The sequence below is a fragment of the Rhagoletis pomonella genome, unplaced genomic scaffold (genome assembly GCF_013731165.1).
Source record: "Rhagoletis pomonella isolate Grant_MI unplaced genomic scaffold, Rhpom_1.0 Rhpom_scaffold_00002, whole genome shotgun sequence".
NCBI classification, from domain to species: Eukaryota; Metazoa; Arthropoda; class Insecta; order Diptera; family Tephritidae; genus Rhagoletis; species Rhagoletis pomonella.
Window position 1 is genome coordinate 75,517,682 of NW_023458556.1, and position 15,841 is coordinate 75,533,522.

The following is a 15,841-nucleotide window of genomic DNA, read 5'->3' on the forward strand; positions in this document are numbered from 1 at the left end:
GGTCCAGTGGTTGGTCTACGTATTGCTGGACTGCGTCCTTATATACGAATAGATGCCCTCTGACGTGCCTGAGCGGATGCTCCTCCTGTAGCAGAGGTCTGTTTGGGTGTTCGCTTCTGTGGCACCCCACCAGAAATTGCTTACAAAGCATTTTGTTGTGTTCCCTTACGGGGAGCACTTGGGCCTCGCTGTGTAGGTGGTGTTCAGGCGTCATCAGAAGGCACCCAGTCTCTGTCCGGAGTGCGGCTGACAAGTCTGTAGCTTCGTCCACTGCGTCCAACTAGTCCCCGGCGTCCAAACTGGCGCAGCATAGTTTAGAATCGGCCGGCCAATTGCCTTGTACGTTGCCAGCGAGCGAGGACCTTGTTGCGGCTCTGTACTTTATTGACAACTGCGGTTGTGTGCGTGGAGTAAGACAGCAAGCTATCGAAGGTGACCCCTAAAATTTTCGGGTTGTTTACAGTCGGTATTGGTGTGCCACCGTCGTGTATACCTAATTCTAGCCTGACCTCCTGAAGAGGGTCGCCGTTGATTTCGTTAGTGAGAGTGTTAGGCTCCTTGCAGTGAAGAAGCGAGAAAGGCTGGAGAGATAGTCGTTTACTTTTGAGCAGAGGTCATCAATTTCATTCCCGGACGCCAAAATCGAGCAATCGGCACCATATGTGATCAGGGAAACTCCCTCAGATGGCTGGAGAAGCTTCGAGATGTAGAAGTTAAAAAATAAGAGGGAGAGAACACCACCTTTTGGAACCTCTTGTTTAATTCTTCTTGGTTTTGAGGTTTGATCTCTGAAGATTACTGACGACTGTCGACCACTCACATAATTCGCTGACCATCGCATCAGTCCCTGTGGGACTAAGGCCTCAATGTCTTCTAGCAGCGTGGAATGGCAGACGGTGTCAAACGCATTTGACAAGTCCAGCGCTACTAGGACCGTCCCCTCACAGGGGCGGTTTGGATTTAGGCCACAAGTTATTTGGGTGTTTATGGCGTTAAGTGCTATTGTTGCACCTTGCACTTTACGGAATCCGTGCTGATGTTTCGCTGGGGTCAGGTGGCAGGTGAAGTATGGGAGTAGCAGGGCCTCTAGTGTCTTCGCGACCGGGGAAAGGAGCGTTATCGGGCGGCCTTCCCCGGTTTCAGCAGTGGGACCACTCTCCCTGATTTCCACATATCAGGAATGATGAGAGTGGCCATTGACAGGTTGAGTACCTCCGTTAGGTAAGCTACTCCCGTAGGCGCCGAATGTTTCAGCATCAACATACAGATTCCGTCGGGTCCAATGGCTTTGGAAGCTTTCGCCTTCCCGATAGCCCACTTCACTTCACAGCTGGTGAAAACAAGTTGTGCACTGTTTTTTGGCAGCTTGTGCAGCCTCCTGGTCACTCGACGTTTGGCCCTGTCTACCGAAAGATGCAGTGTGAATTGCCTACTGAAGTAAGCAAAGTCGGTGGGCTTATTGATCGAGATGATTATGGGTAGATGGTCTGATGCTAGTGTTAGCATAGTTCGCCACAATATGCTATTGATCAGACCAGCACTGGCAATTGTAAGGTCTGGCGAGCTGCTGCAGCTACCCATACTCCTGGTGGGCGCGTCGCCGTTCATGGTGCAGAATGTCGAATCGTCTATCTGCTCAGCCAAAAGATTTCCCCTACGATCATTGGCCAGGCTTGAGTGCCATTCGGTTTTCACCTCTGAGTAGCGCACCTATGTCAGGGTGATATCCTGCCGGGCAGCAAGTGACAAGGGGTATATAGAAGTCAAATATTTCGAGCTCGACATCGCCTGACGGGACAGCTATGCTCTGACATTCTAGGGTGGTGTCCCTCGGGTCGATGTCTTCTTCGCTAAGCCGATACTGCACTGTGTGGTGCAGGATGAACGCTAATCCGCCACCATTATCTCGCTCGCGATCTTTACGGAGCACATTGTTGGCGGCGCAACCCAACAGAGTTGAGTTGCAGTGCAATTTCGTTTCTGGGACCGCAGCTATCAATATGCCATGCCGACCCATAAAGACTAATATCTCCTCAATCTTGCTCTGGAGTCCGTTGCATTTCTCGTGGTGAATACAAACGTCAGAATTTTACCATGGGGCTAGGTAACATTTTTACAGCAAACAAATATGTATGCACAATATTGTTTGGCGGCAATAATTTTTGGAGTGGAATTTAGCGGCATCTCTTTACTTCCAACATATAAAAAATCTGCTTTCCAGAAGACATTCGTACAGGTTCTTAAATAAGTCGAGGACATCTCGTTACCTAACCCTTTTTTTCGCAGCAATGAGATGCTGCTGCACAACGAACGCCGACATTTTTCCATTAAATAAATAAATTTAATTTAATTTAGGTCTGGTCAACCCATTTATTACCATTATACTCGCATGAGTACGGAAAAACCATGCAAGTTTTTTTACTAAAGTTTTTTAAATTTTTTATAATTTTAAATTTTTTTCGAAATGAAAGTTGGACTAAGGTGGCGTAGTAACGCATTTCACAATTTGAAGCAGAAAAAAAATTAGTTTTGCTATGGCAATCTGTTTGGTTTTTGTTTTTTAGAGTTTATTTCGAATTTTGCATTGGTGATGAGACTTTGTTTTCCCTAAAAAGTTGTGAGTTGTAAAATCAGTGCAGGAAATAACTACGTACATAAGTATATATATGAATAAGAAATAAAAACAATTTTGGAAAAGCGAAGGTAAGTTGATTTTAAAACAGGTGTACCTGCTTGAGTACAATGGAAAAATATGTATGAAAAAACCTTGTTGGATTAATTTTTACTGGAATGGATTTCGAACCACCACAAACGGCAATAATTTTATAGAAGAAAATACACTAGTCTTTCAAGTGCAATAGACGCCATTGTAAGCAACTAAGGACCATCGTCAATAGATATTGCTATAATACCGCTCAACAACACGGTTGAGGAAGAAACGATGCCAAAATATGTCCCTGGCAATATCGAACTTTTCTGCAGCGATGACGATTACGACATGTGAAGATGGCACACCGTTATCAGAAATTAAATCCGCACTAAGAAATGAAACTTTAGCGATCCCTTGCTGGTCAAAAGATGCGCCCAATATGAACATCACTGTTATTAGTAATTATAAAGCCAATGTTCGAGCAAAAAAATAAATTTGGCGCATAAATCCCCGGTGGAAGTTTTTGACACCATTTCCGACAGAGATGTTGTGGAACTTATAATATATCAAACACGGTCATATGCCCAGCCACACAATGAACATAATTTTATATTTGGGGAGAAGTTATATACATTTATAGGAATATTGTTTTATGGCGGCGGAAATGGACGAAGACACAACGACACCAATTGTTGCCAAAAATATGTCAAGAAACAGATTTTATGTCATCAAAAACTTTATCCATGTAGCAGATAATAGCCAATTATCTATACTATACCGAAGATAAAATGGCTTCGAAACGTGCGTTCACAGCAAGTGTTGCTTATACAGGACCTCATTTTACAAAAAGGATTCAAAACTCTTGAAGATGTATGTACATAGTGCCACCAACGTGTCGTGTTTTAAAAATACACCTACTAGAAAATGAACACACTTCTTCCCATTGTACTCCTTAAAACCTACTTCTAAATTTTTTGAGTGATTGAGTTCGTAAATTTTATGTTATTTGTCTTCCTGTTAATAAAATAAAAAGCAAATAAAAACAAGTTTTTAAGGTTGATGGGAATAAATGAGTTAAGGATGCTCACGGTTAGATAAAATATAGCTCCGATATATTCAAGAAATATTTTCGATAATGTGCCACAGTTTTGGAAAGGAAGACCTATGTTCTTATCCAATCACTATTTCGGTGACATTAACGCTACCAGTTCTAATCCTGGTGCAGTGGTCTTACGATTGAAAGGTAATCTCACTTCTAAGTTAACTGAATTAAATATTGCCTATTAAAAAGGAGCATAAATAATTAAAATAGAAATAATGCAAGAAAATTTCTTGCTTCACACAATTTTTTTTTTAGAATCAACCATTCTTCAAAATCTGATGAACACTCGTTTCTCTAAGAAAAAATACATATCGATGTCTGAGTGGAAGATCGACCTATTTTATTGCAAAACACCCTATCTCAAAATTCGGGTCAAAAACGCCCTATCTCAAATGAAAATACATTGAAAATATGCTGAGATAGGACGTTTTTGAGTAGGTAGCTGAAATAGGGCGTTATTCAACCAAACTGTGAGATACGGTGTTTGAGGAGATAACCGTCTTCATGCGTCGGCATGGTATATTGATAGCTGCGGTCCAAGAGACGAAGTTGCACAGCAATTCAACTTTGTTGAATTGCGCCGGGTACAACGTGCACCGTCGAGATCGCTAGCGAGATAATGGTGGTGGCTTAGCGTTCATCACGCACCACACCGTGCAGTATCGTCTTATCGAAGCAGACATCGACCGCAGGGATACCACCCTAGAATGTCAGGGCATCGCTATCCGGTCAGGCGATGTCGAGCTCGAAATATTTAACATATACATACCCCCTGTCGCCTGCTGCCCGGCAGGATATAGGTGCGCTCCTCAGAGGTGAAAACCGTATGGTAGTAGGTGACTTTAATGCGCACCACGATATTTGGCACTTAAGCCTGTCAAACGATCGTAGGGGAACAGACTTGGCTGAGCAGATAGACGATTCGACATTCTGCACAATGAACGACGACGCACCCACCAGGATTATGGGTAACTGCAGTAGCTCGCCAGACATCACAATAGTCAGCGCTGGTCTGATAAACAGCATAACGTGGCGACCTATGCTGACTCTAGCATCAGACCATCTACCCATAGTCATCTCGATAGATAAACCAACCGACTTTGCCTCCGCCAAACACCGGACCTATATCAACTTTTCTAAAGCTGATTGGAAAGGTTACGCGGAGTATACCGAAAACACCTTCGCAGCGCTCCCCACACCAACCGACGTCCATCTCGGTGAACGTAAGTTCCGCAGGGCTATCACTGCTGCTGCAGCTCGCTTCATACCGGCAGGATGTATATCGGACCCACGTCTAAACTTCCCTGCCGAAGCGGCTGTTCTAGCCGATGAGCGTGATAGCCTTCGTCAGGCCGATCCCGGAGATCCGCGTATCAGGGATCTCAACGCGGAGATTCGGCAACTTGTAAAAGTACATAAGCGGAAGAAGTGGGAGGAGCATCTGAAGACTTGTAATTTCACCTCTGGTGTGAGCAAGCTTTGGTCAACCGTGAGGTCATTTCCTTCGGCGACCATGCCTCGTCGGACCCGGAGCGATGCGCGAGCTATTTTAGCCGGCAGTTCATACTGCATCCTCCGGTGGACAAAGCCAAGCGTCGAGTGACCAGAAGGCTGCACAAATGCCAACAACTTGTGCCCCCCTTGCTTTCACTTGGGGTGAAGTTCAGGTGGCCATCGGGAAGGCGAAAGCCTCCAAAGCCATGGGTCCCGACGGAATATGCATGCTGATGCTGAAAAATTTGGGTCCTGCGGGGGTAGCGTACCTAACGGAGGTCCTCAACTTGTCAATGGCCACTCTCATCATCCCAGACATCTGGAAGGTGGGGAGAGTGGTCCCACTGCTCAAACCGGGGAAACCTGCCAACAAAGGAGATTCGTATCGTCCGATTACACTCCTTTCCCCGGTAGCGAAGACACTCGAGGCCTTGCTACTCCCGTACTTCACAAACCACCTGACCCCAGCGAAGCATCACCATGGTTTCCGTAAAGTGCACAGTACAACAACAGCACTTAACGCCATAAACACTCAGATAACTCGTGGCCTTAACCGTAACCGTCCCTGTGAGAGAACGATTCTAGTAGCGTTGGACTTGTCAAAGGCGTTTGACACCGTCTGCCATTCCACGCTACTAGAAGATATAGAGGCCTCCTCTCTCCCACAGAGGCTCAAACGGTGGTCGGCAAATTATCTGAGTGGTCGACATTCGTCGGTAATGTTTAGAGACAAAACGAGTAAGCAGCGAAAAATAAAACAGGGGGTTCCTCAGGGTGGTGTCCTTTCCCCGCTACTGTTTAACTTTTACATTTCAAAGCTCCCTCAACCACCAGAGGGAGTCTCGATTGTCTCTTATGCCGACGATTGCTCGATCATGGCGACTGGGAATGGAATTGATGACCTTTGTTCGAAAGTAAACGGCTATCTCTCCGAACTTTCTCGCTTCTTCACTGCAAAGTGTCTAGCCCTCTCCCCTACGAAATCCTCCGCGACCCTGTCCACAACCTGGACGAAGGAGGTCAGGCTACCGCTGGGGATTCACGTCGATGACACACCAATTCCGAAGGTGAATAACCCCAAAATACTCGGAGTAACATTCGACAGCCTGCTCTCCTTCTCTGCGCACTCAACCGCTATTGTCAATAAAGTACAGAGCCGCAACAAGGTCCTCAAGTCGCTAGCCGGCAGTACTTGGGGCAAAGACAAAGAAACGTTGCTGGCAACATACAAGGCAATAGGCCGGCCGGTTTTGAACTACGCAGCGCCAGTGTGGTCGCCAGGGTCTAGTAGGACGCAGTGGACGAAGCTACAGACTGTACAGAACACCGCACTCAGGACAGCGACAGGATGCCTCTTGATGTTGCCTGAACACCACCTGCACGGCGAGGCGCAAATGCTCCCAGTAAAGGAGCATAATATAATGTTCTCCAAGCAGTTACTGATCGGAAGCCACAGAAGTGGCCACCCAAGCAGACAGCTGCTTGCAGAGGAGCCCTCGCCTAGGCACGTCAGGAGGCATCTATATGAATTGACGGACGAAGTCCAGAGGTTCATTAAGCAACCTCTGGACCCGACAGCTTACAGACAGGCCCTGAACGGCATTCACAGGGACTCAGTCTCGAGTTATGTAGACTCTAGACCTGTGAATGCCGTTCTAGGCATACCACCCCCGGAAATAGACGAGACGGAGCTTCATCTGCCTCGGGAGACACGCACAACACTCGCACAACTTCGCTCCGGCTACTGCAGCAGGTTGAACTCCTACTTGAGTAGGTTGAATGAGGATGTGCCGAATGAGTGTCCGGCATGCGGAAAGACCCCACATGACTCGAAACATCTCTTCGCATGCCCGGAAAACCCGACAACCCTAACGGCCATGTCCCTGTGGACAAACCCCACAGAAGCTGCACGCTTCCTAGGGTTGCCGTTAGTGGAACTTGACGACAACGACTGAGATACCAACCGTCCTGGGCGGGGTTGTTGTAACCGCTACAACAACAACAACATACGGTGTTTTGCAATCAAATTCTGGAGTAGGGCGCTCTTGAAAAGCTTTCTGATAGACCGTTGTTGAAACATTTTCTGAGATAGGGCGTTTTCGAGCTGGCTGCCGAGATAGGTCGATCTTCCACTCAGCTATCGATATGTGCTTATTCAAGTGACGAGGTTGTATTATATACTGTAAAATTTTGTTTCTTATATTAATGTAGTTTAAGCTTTTTGAGGTCCTAAATTATGTATAAAATTATAATACATACATACATACGTACATATCCTAAAATTATATACCGTAATCCATAATTAAGCCATCTAATCGACACGTATATTATATACCTTGGAACAAATTGGTTAGTCGGCCGCTTAGGACGATATTCAGGATGTACCATGAAGAGCATATGTGGAAATCCTGTACCAAAATAAGCACCATCCGTGTGATGATGACGTGACGATTTTGGCGTATATACATCAATACATTTGGGACAATAGGTTTTTACCATAGCCTCACCAGGTATATCTGACAAACCTGCAATTTATTTTACATCTTTATAGTGGTTTATCCAATTGGTGCCACATTTTTAACAAAGCATACCTAAAGGTAACATGGGCTGGCTTTCACAATAAACACGTGGGCAATGTCCAAAATCACCTGTTTGGTATTTTTCGATCATTTGCGCAATTCCGCGATTTGTTAAAATGTATCGAGCATGTATCAAGCCATACAACATTTCAGCCGCCTGCTCTGTCATATCCGATTGCAATGGGTTCTCTTCCAGATCATCTTCTGTTGAATTATTAAAATGCTTAATAATTTTGAGGTCAAAATATTATTTTTAACATACCCGGCTCGAGATCGAGGATCATATCAAGAGCATTTCTATAGTTTGGTACTTGCTCATTTAATCCAGTCAAATTGAATTTGTCCTGTATATAATCCTCATCTACCTTTAAGTATATAAATACATACATAGAAATTAACGACAAATACTTAATAACATATAAGTATGTATTTAAATATATTAAAACTAGATCGATAAGTGCGATCTATCAATGTAATAAAGCATAGGGGAGGCAGAACGCTAAATCAAATTATATGGCGACAATTTAAAGAACTTTTGTCGCCAATTGGAATTATTTGCATGCTGCCTTCTTCCATTCCTACATTTTTGAGAGCTACAGCGATTAGATAACAAAGAGGAATTGAAATAATCTTAAAATGTAATTTTTGATTCAATATACTTAGATAATTGTAAGTTATTAAAGTACATACCTCACAGAAGAATTCATTGCCGCGCAGTCCACAAAACCATGTTACCCAAGAGACTTCTTCGGAACTGCTCATTTTTCTGAAAATTAAAAAGAAAATACGAATACAAGCAAACGATGTTAGTGTACTTCCGACACATGATAACTCTGTATGCTTTACTTAAATTTTTAAGAGCTCTACGTACATTAGGGGTAGTATTTTGCAAATATTAACAAAAAATGAATAACACAAAACAAAATTATTTTTTCCAGACGCTTAAATACAGATTTTCCTGCGTTTTCGTTGGATTTTCTTTTATTGCAGCACTGTATAAACGAACTCTGGAATTTGCTTTTCATTCACAATTCAGACATTTTTGTCAGCAGCCACGAAAATGAATAAAATTTTATGCCCTGCTTTCTGGACACTTCTTTATCATCCTGTTCGCTTTGCTTCACTTTTCGTTAACTTTTCCTCTTTACCTCATGTACACTTTTGACAGCGGCAACAACTATTGAAGTCAATGACACTTCATTAGTTGTCCCGCTCATGCACGGAAGAACATGAAACCGAAAATCGCAAAACGTGTCTACCATGGCAAAATGGGAGGGCACGGTACCCGCTAAAAGCCGACAGACTGAAAATGCAAGACAGCAAAAACCTCTTGTTTTCTTTCCCCGCAACAAAAACTCCGGTTAAACACTAAAAAGCTATACCAGCCTCAAACCCACTTTTTATTATTTAAGTTATTGCTTTTGTTTTGCACAACTATTTATCTTGCCCGAATTATTTTACGACACTTACACATTTGATTTAATTTTAATATATTTTTAAAACGGTACACTCACCTATTGTTGCTTTTCCCAGCCACACCACACTAGTGATGTGCCGAATTGTCGGTGCCCAATACTCGGTACCAACTACTTCAAAAAAGTTCGGTACCCATAACCAGTGTGACCGCGGGCTTGTGAAAACTTGTAGCAGAGATGAGACTTATTTTAAGGGCAAATATCAATATGGAATAAGACCAATAATTTTTATGAAAAGCCATTTTTCAAAACAATATAACATTTATTGATTGCAAAAAAAGTACACATATCAATTGTGATTGGTATTAGTATAATAAAAACAGCAAAAATGTCTTATGTATAATCTTATTTGTAGTTTAAATACTTTTTGTACTTATAGCGCTCAGAATTCAAATTTTTTAATCATTTTTAACGCCTTTAGGATACATTATGCATTGCATCGTTGGCTAGGTGGAGCGATTTGTTCTATTTGTTTTGATCAAATTCAGATCTGAGAAAATGCGCTTTGACGCGGCGGAGCCGTGCGGCAAACATAACAAGTTATGCCGGGATTATAATGGAAGTAACGGAACAGAGTGAACTGTCACTTAATTATCTATTGTATGGGCAATGAATTCAAACGATTATAATGCACTTGAACGCAATGTAAAACGGAAGCATCTAAAATCAATAGATCCTTACGAATTCGCCGCGACTTGTTACGATTCGCCCCGTGCATTATAACCAAGGTATTAAAAATAAAAGAAGTTAGCTCGAGTTATTTAAATAATTTTTTAGGGGGAGTAAGCCTGTTGTATGTCTTTAACGCATTCTATTTTATAATCGAATTTCAAAAGTTGTCATTGTATAAAAATTTTCTCTTTGTCGCTTTCTTTGTACAAGTTAGGAAAATTGTTTTAAACTGTTAAAATGTCGAATTAGCAAGTTTTTCAAAACTTCACTGTTAAAATCAAATCTCTTTTTAACCGGTTCCCAAAAAAGGAGGAGGTTATCAGTTCGTCGGAATATTCTTTTTTTATGTATGTTACCGCATAACTTTGGACCACGTCAACCAATTTCGATATTCTTTTTGCATCGGAAAGGTAGTGTCCCAGAGGTCCCATACTAATCTGGTTTACATCCGATCATTGGATCATGAAGTATATATATATATATTTTTAAGTCGGTTTTTTGCTGAAAATTACTTGTTTATTTACAGTTCAATATAACATTACTTAATATTTTTTATTTTTTTTTTAAATTAGGACTTTACTTAAATGTGCTGTTGATATCTACGTCTCTGCAACACAAGTAATATATACTTCTTTAATAAGTAAACGATTATCTGGGTTACACACGTCTACATATATCAGCTGGGTTACTTGGCATATAGTTTGGTTTGTAGTTACTTTCAAAATTGTTATATAACTTATGCAATCCATATGATTCACTTTGAAGTTATAAGTTCATTCGATTGACAATATGCTAAACAAACGCTCAGCTGACGAACCCGCTTTCGCAAATTTTTTTCTCAAAACCAGTTACAAATACAACGTCGCGTTCTTACGTGATCTTGTATTTTTGGTTCATGCTTTACGGCAGGCCTTCCCAAAGTGGGTGACGCGGCCCCTGGGGTGCCGCGTGCGTATGCCTGGGCTGCCGCTAGTGGCTAGAGCAGAGATGCTCAATAAACTATATCAATCGATTTCGTTTTGTTGATGCGCAAAAATAACTTATCAAAATAATTGCGTTTCGTTTCAGAGCTGAATTAAAGATACAAAACTCAATCGTTAACGTTGAAACGAAATAAATCATCAATCGTTAACATCGAAACAAAATAAATCAACGAAAAGTTGTTGTTGCATGCAATTGCCAGCTCACTATTAACACCTAGCACCTAAATGCATGTTACAGCTTCAGCATTAACGATTGAATTTCTTTTCGTTAAAAACCAAAATAGAATTACCCAGTAAAAAAAGGAATCATCCAAGGGTAATAGAGGAGCATTCTATGTGAAGATATAATCACTCCCCATTACTCCGAAGCTCATGCAAATTTTACTCCTTTTTAGTTTTGCATGTCATTAGATAAGAGTACTCCTTAAATTTTTAATAGAGTACTCTTCAAAGTTCTCATTAGAGCACTCCTTAGAGTATGGAATGGAGCAATACTTAGGGCCGGGTACTCAATGTCTGGTTAACACTAATCTCCGGTTAAGCATCGTTATCGACGTTACCGACTCCCTGTTGTATGCATGGTGTAATTACTAGTTTATCGATTGCTACACAACTATATTTTATGACGTCTCATCTCTAATCTGAGGTTACTTCCTTTTTACTTCGTGGCCGCAGACTTTGATACACACAATTTTGGTAACTTTATATTGTAATATAGAAAGGAAAATAAATACACGATTTGATACAATTAAAAACTTAAGTCACTTCATTACTGTCCATCAAATCCAACAATTGGTAGCACACCAAGGTTCGGGACAGCAAATAAAACATCGAAGATGACTTCTTCTACATATCACCGTGTAGAGGCACTTACGAAAGACAACTACGACACGTGGTGTCTTCAAGCACATGCAATTCTAGTGAAAGCCGAGTTATGGGATTACGTAAGTGGTGCCAAAATTTTAGCGCCATCAGCCACTCCTGAGCAACAAGGCGAATTCACCAAAAAGGACATGATGGCCAAAGCCGAACTCTTCCTTCTAATTTCACCGCACGAGCTTAAACAAGTAAAAGGATGTTTAACATCAAAGCAAGTATGGGAAAAAACTTAAAGCGATGTACCAAAGCACCGGCCCTGCAAGAAAAGCAACTCTCCTAAAGCAACTCGTACTGAAAAAAGCTTCAACGACAAGATACAAGAGACCATCTAAATAACTTCCTTGACATAGTGGACAAATTGGCAGATATGGACGTAAAAATCAATTCGGAATTGCTGAGCATTATGATGCTTTATAGCCTTCCGTCAAATTTCGAAAATTTCAGAATAGCCATTGAATCCAGAGTTACACTTCCTACCCCTGAAGAACTCAAGGTCAAAATAATTGAAGAAAATGACGCGAGAAATAGCACAAAAAGTGGCGAAGGAGCATTTTACGCAAAAAAGAGGAACACAAGCGCATACTGTCAATCATGCAAAAAGAAAGGCCACACAACAGAAACATGCTGGAGTAAAAAGAAAACAAACAAAAATCTTGGTAAGAGTTTCAATATAACACCCACATGCATGAGCATTACCTCTCCAGATGCATGGTGTGTAGACAGTTGATGTACTTCCCACATGTGTGCCCAGAAAGATCACTTCGATACCATGAGCGCTGAAACCGGAGCCCTAAAGCTAGCTTCAAATAGTCACACCGTCAAAGTCGAAGGAAAAGGCAAAGTCAAAATTAACATTAATGATGAGCCATACAATTTACACAACACCCTGTATGTACCCACGCTGTCAACAAATCTATTGTCAGTATCCAAAATCACAGAAAGAGGATTTAGCGTTACATTCACAAAAGATAAAGCCCTTATCAAAGATAAATATGGTCACACGACATTGATCGCTGAAAAAGAGCATGGCCTTTATACAAAAAGTGAAAAGGCAAAAATGATTCACACTGCAGAAAGTAACATTGAAACATGGCATAGAAAATTAGGACACCTAAATGAAAACGACCTAAAGTTCGCGGCAAGAAACAACCTCATAAAAGGTATGGTACTAAGGAACGAGAACTTACCAAAATGCGAAGTCTGCATAAAAGGTAAGATGACTCGATTACCGTTTGTTTCCCTAGAGGGAACAAAGTCCAGCAATCCATTGGAAATAATCCATAGCGATGTGTGCGGCCCAATGCAAACTGAATCTTTAGGCGGAGCCAGATATTTCGTAACATTTTTAGATGACTTTACAATATATTGCTGTATATATTTCATTGCTCATAAAAACGAAGTATTCGAAAAATTGTAAGAATACAAAAACAAAGTAGAAAATTTTCACAATAAACAAATAAAAAATCTGCAATTTGATAACAGAATACCTCAATCGCGAATTTGATTCCTACCTAAAAGAACATGGAATCAGAAGAAGACTGTCTGCACAATACATGCCACAGCAAAATGGGCAAAGCGAAAGGAAAAAGAGATCACTGCTGGATAAAGCCCGTTGTTTGATGATAGAGGGTAAAATACCTCAGAAGTTGTGGGCGGAGGCGGTGTATACTGCCAACTATCTATTAAATAGAAACCCAGCGAGAGCATTGAAAGGTTGCACCCCGCATAAAAAATGGACGGGACGTACACCATCCGGAAATCACTTGCACATTTTTGGCAGCAAGGCGTTCGTGCTAAATAAACACAGAAAGGGTAAGTTTACTCCAAAGGCTACAGAAGGCATTTTTATTGGTTACGCACAAAACGCAAAAGGTTTTCGCATATATTTACCTGAAAAAGAAACTGTTGTAATTAGTAGAGATGTCAAAATCATTGATAAAATGTATTACCAGACGAATATCACTGAAACAGATGGATATGAAAATCTCTTCGAAAAACCTGAAACACAAAATCAAATTAATAATGAAATTGAACCACGAAAAGGAAATAAAAGTAAACCTATCGTAGACATTGAACTTGCACAACGTTTTATACCCAACATATCAGATTTTGAAGAAGGAACTTCAGAAAATCATAACATTTCTGGAACACAGCCTTGTCAAATTGAAGAACCTGAAATTGAATAAAATAAAAGAAACATAAGCGAACTAGAAAATGTAAGAGAAAGTCAGAGATCAGTTCGGAAGCGAAAAACTCCAAATTGGTTACATGACTATGTAGTAGACGAAGAACAAACATCTGATGAATACCAAGAATTTTCAAACTTGTGCGAAAGAGATGTTGATGAACTAACATATCTATGCGAAATTGAAAATGAAGACGAAAAAGAAGAAGAAAAGAATATAGTAGACTTCAAACTGATACTCAAAACAAAAGGAGATACCAAAAAGGCTCGCCTTGTTACACGAGGGTTCACACAAAGACCAGGAATAGACTATAATGAGACTTGGGCTCCAGTTGCAAAGCTAAGCTCCATAAGACTGCTGATATTAATCGCCGCCCGGGAAAACCTGACATTACATCAGTTAGATGTCACTACAGCTTACCTTACGTCGCAGAAATTCTAACAGACGAAAGCAAAAACGAAGACTTAACTATATACCATAAAGCGAAAGAAATGCTGAAACAAATTAAGGATTCTTCAGCGGAAAAAGTGTGCGTTTTGAAAAAAGCTTTATACGGATTAAAGCAATCCGGGCGACAATGGTACAAAAAGCTGGATTCCGTATTGAAAAAACTTAGTTTCAGCTCGTCGATAGCAGACCCCTGCATCTACGTACTGCGGAAAGGAGGAGAAAAGCTATTACTTGGGTTATATGTCGATGACATATTAATCGCTTATTCCTGCAAGCAGACTTTCGAACAAATTAAAGAAAAATTAACAACAGTGTTTGAAATGAAAGATATTGGACCTGTGAGAGATTTTGTTGGTATTGAAATTAAGCAAAAAGAAGGAAAAATTATATTAAAACAACAAAAATATATCGAAAAACTACTTTTAAAGTTCAGAATGGAAGAATGCAAAAATTGCGTTACGCCAATAGAACCGCACTTGAAATTAGAAAAACAAGAAAAATGTGATGGCAACTTACCTTACCAAAATTTGATTGGATCTTTGATGTTTTTGGCCGTAGCAACTAGACTAGACATAATGTTTGCCGTAAGTTACCTCTCACAATTCAACAACTGTTTTGGCAGTGAACATTTCAAATCTGCAAAACGAATCTTAAGATATCTTAAGGGGACAAAAGAAATGGGTTTAAGTTTCGACAACAATGCCGATAAAGAATTGATCGGATACGCAGACGCCGATTGGGCAGCATGCACCATAGATCGAAAATCATACACTGGGTATTGCTTCATGATGTCAAACGGTGTTATCAGTTGGGAATCCAGGAAGCAGAGAACAACAGCCATGTCCACCGCGGAGGCCGAATATATGGCGTTATCGGATGCTGTAAAAGAAGCCCTGCATCTACGACTTCTTCTTGAAGATATGACTACCCGTAAGCAGCAGGTTATTACCATTTTTAATGATAACCAAGCGGCACTGAAACTGTGCCACAATACTATAATAAGTAACAAAACTAAACACATTGACCTCCGAGTACAGTTTTTGAAAGAACACATATTAAAAGGAACTATCGCCGTAAAATATAAAGACACAACTAATATGCTTGCTGATATCCTGACGAAAGGATTAACCGGACCTCGCCACAAGGAATTGAGAAGTGAGCTGGGACTAAAAATAATGTTGTGAGGAGGAGTGTTATCACTAGTTTATCGATTGCTACACAACTATATTTTATGACGTCTCATCTCTAATCTGAGGTTACTTCCTTTTTACTTCGTGGCCGCAGACTTTGATACACACAATTTTGGTAACTTTATATTGTAATATAGAAATAAATACACGATTTGATACAATTAAAAACGTAAGTCACTTC

General features: G+C 40.9%; 1 protein-coding gene across 6 annotated transcripts in view; it reads right to left on the reverse strand.

Moving 5' to 3' along the window:
• Window positions 1-9,420, reverse strand: part of LOC118734075 (casein kinase II subunit beta) — a 59,671-nt gene extending 50,251 nt beyond the window's left edge. Inside the window, exons 1-5 of one of the 6 annotated variants that reach the window (XM_036463776.1) lie at window positions 9,340-9,357; window positions 8,516-8,591; window positions 8,088-8,190; window positions 7,838-8,029; window positions 7,582-7,771 (exon numbers count right to left, since the gene is read on the reverse strand). In XM_036463776.1, the coding sequence (XP_036319669.1) occupies window positions 7,582-7,771; window positions 7,838-8,029; window positions 8,088-8,190; window positions 8,516-8,587 (557 nt within the window). In that variant the 5' untranslated portion in view covers window positions 8,588-8,591; window positions 9,340-9,357. Of the gene's footprint in view, window positions 1-7,581; window positions 7,772-7,837; window positions 8,030-8,087; window positions 8,191-8,515; window positions 8,592-8,696; window positions 8,943-9,339 lie in introns of those variants that run through there. The other 5 variants (XM_036463773.1, XM_036463772.1, XM_036463770.1 and 2 more) reach the window with 5 other exon arrangements.
• Window positions 9,421-15,841: the final 6,421 nt, after the last annotated feature.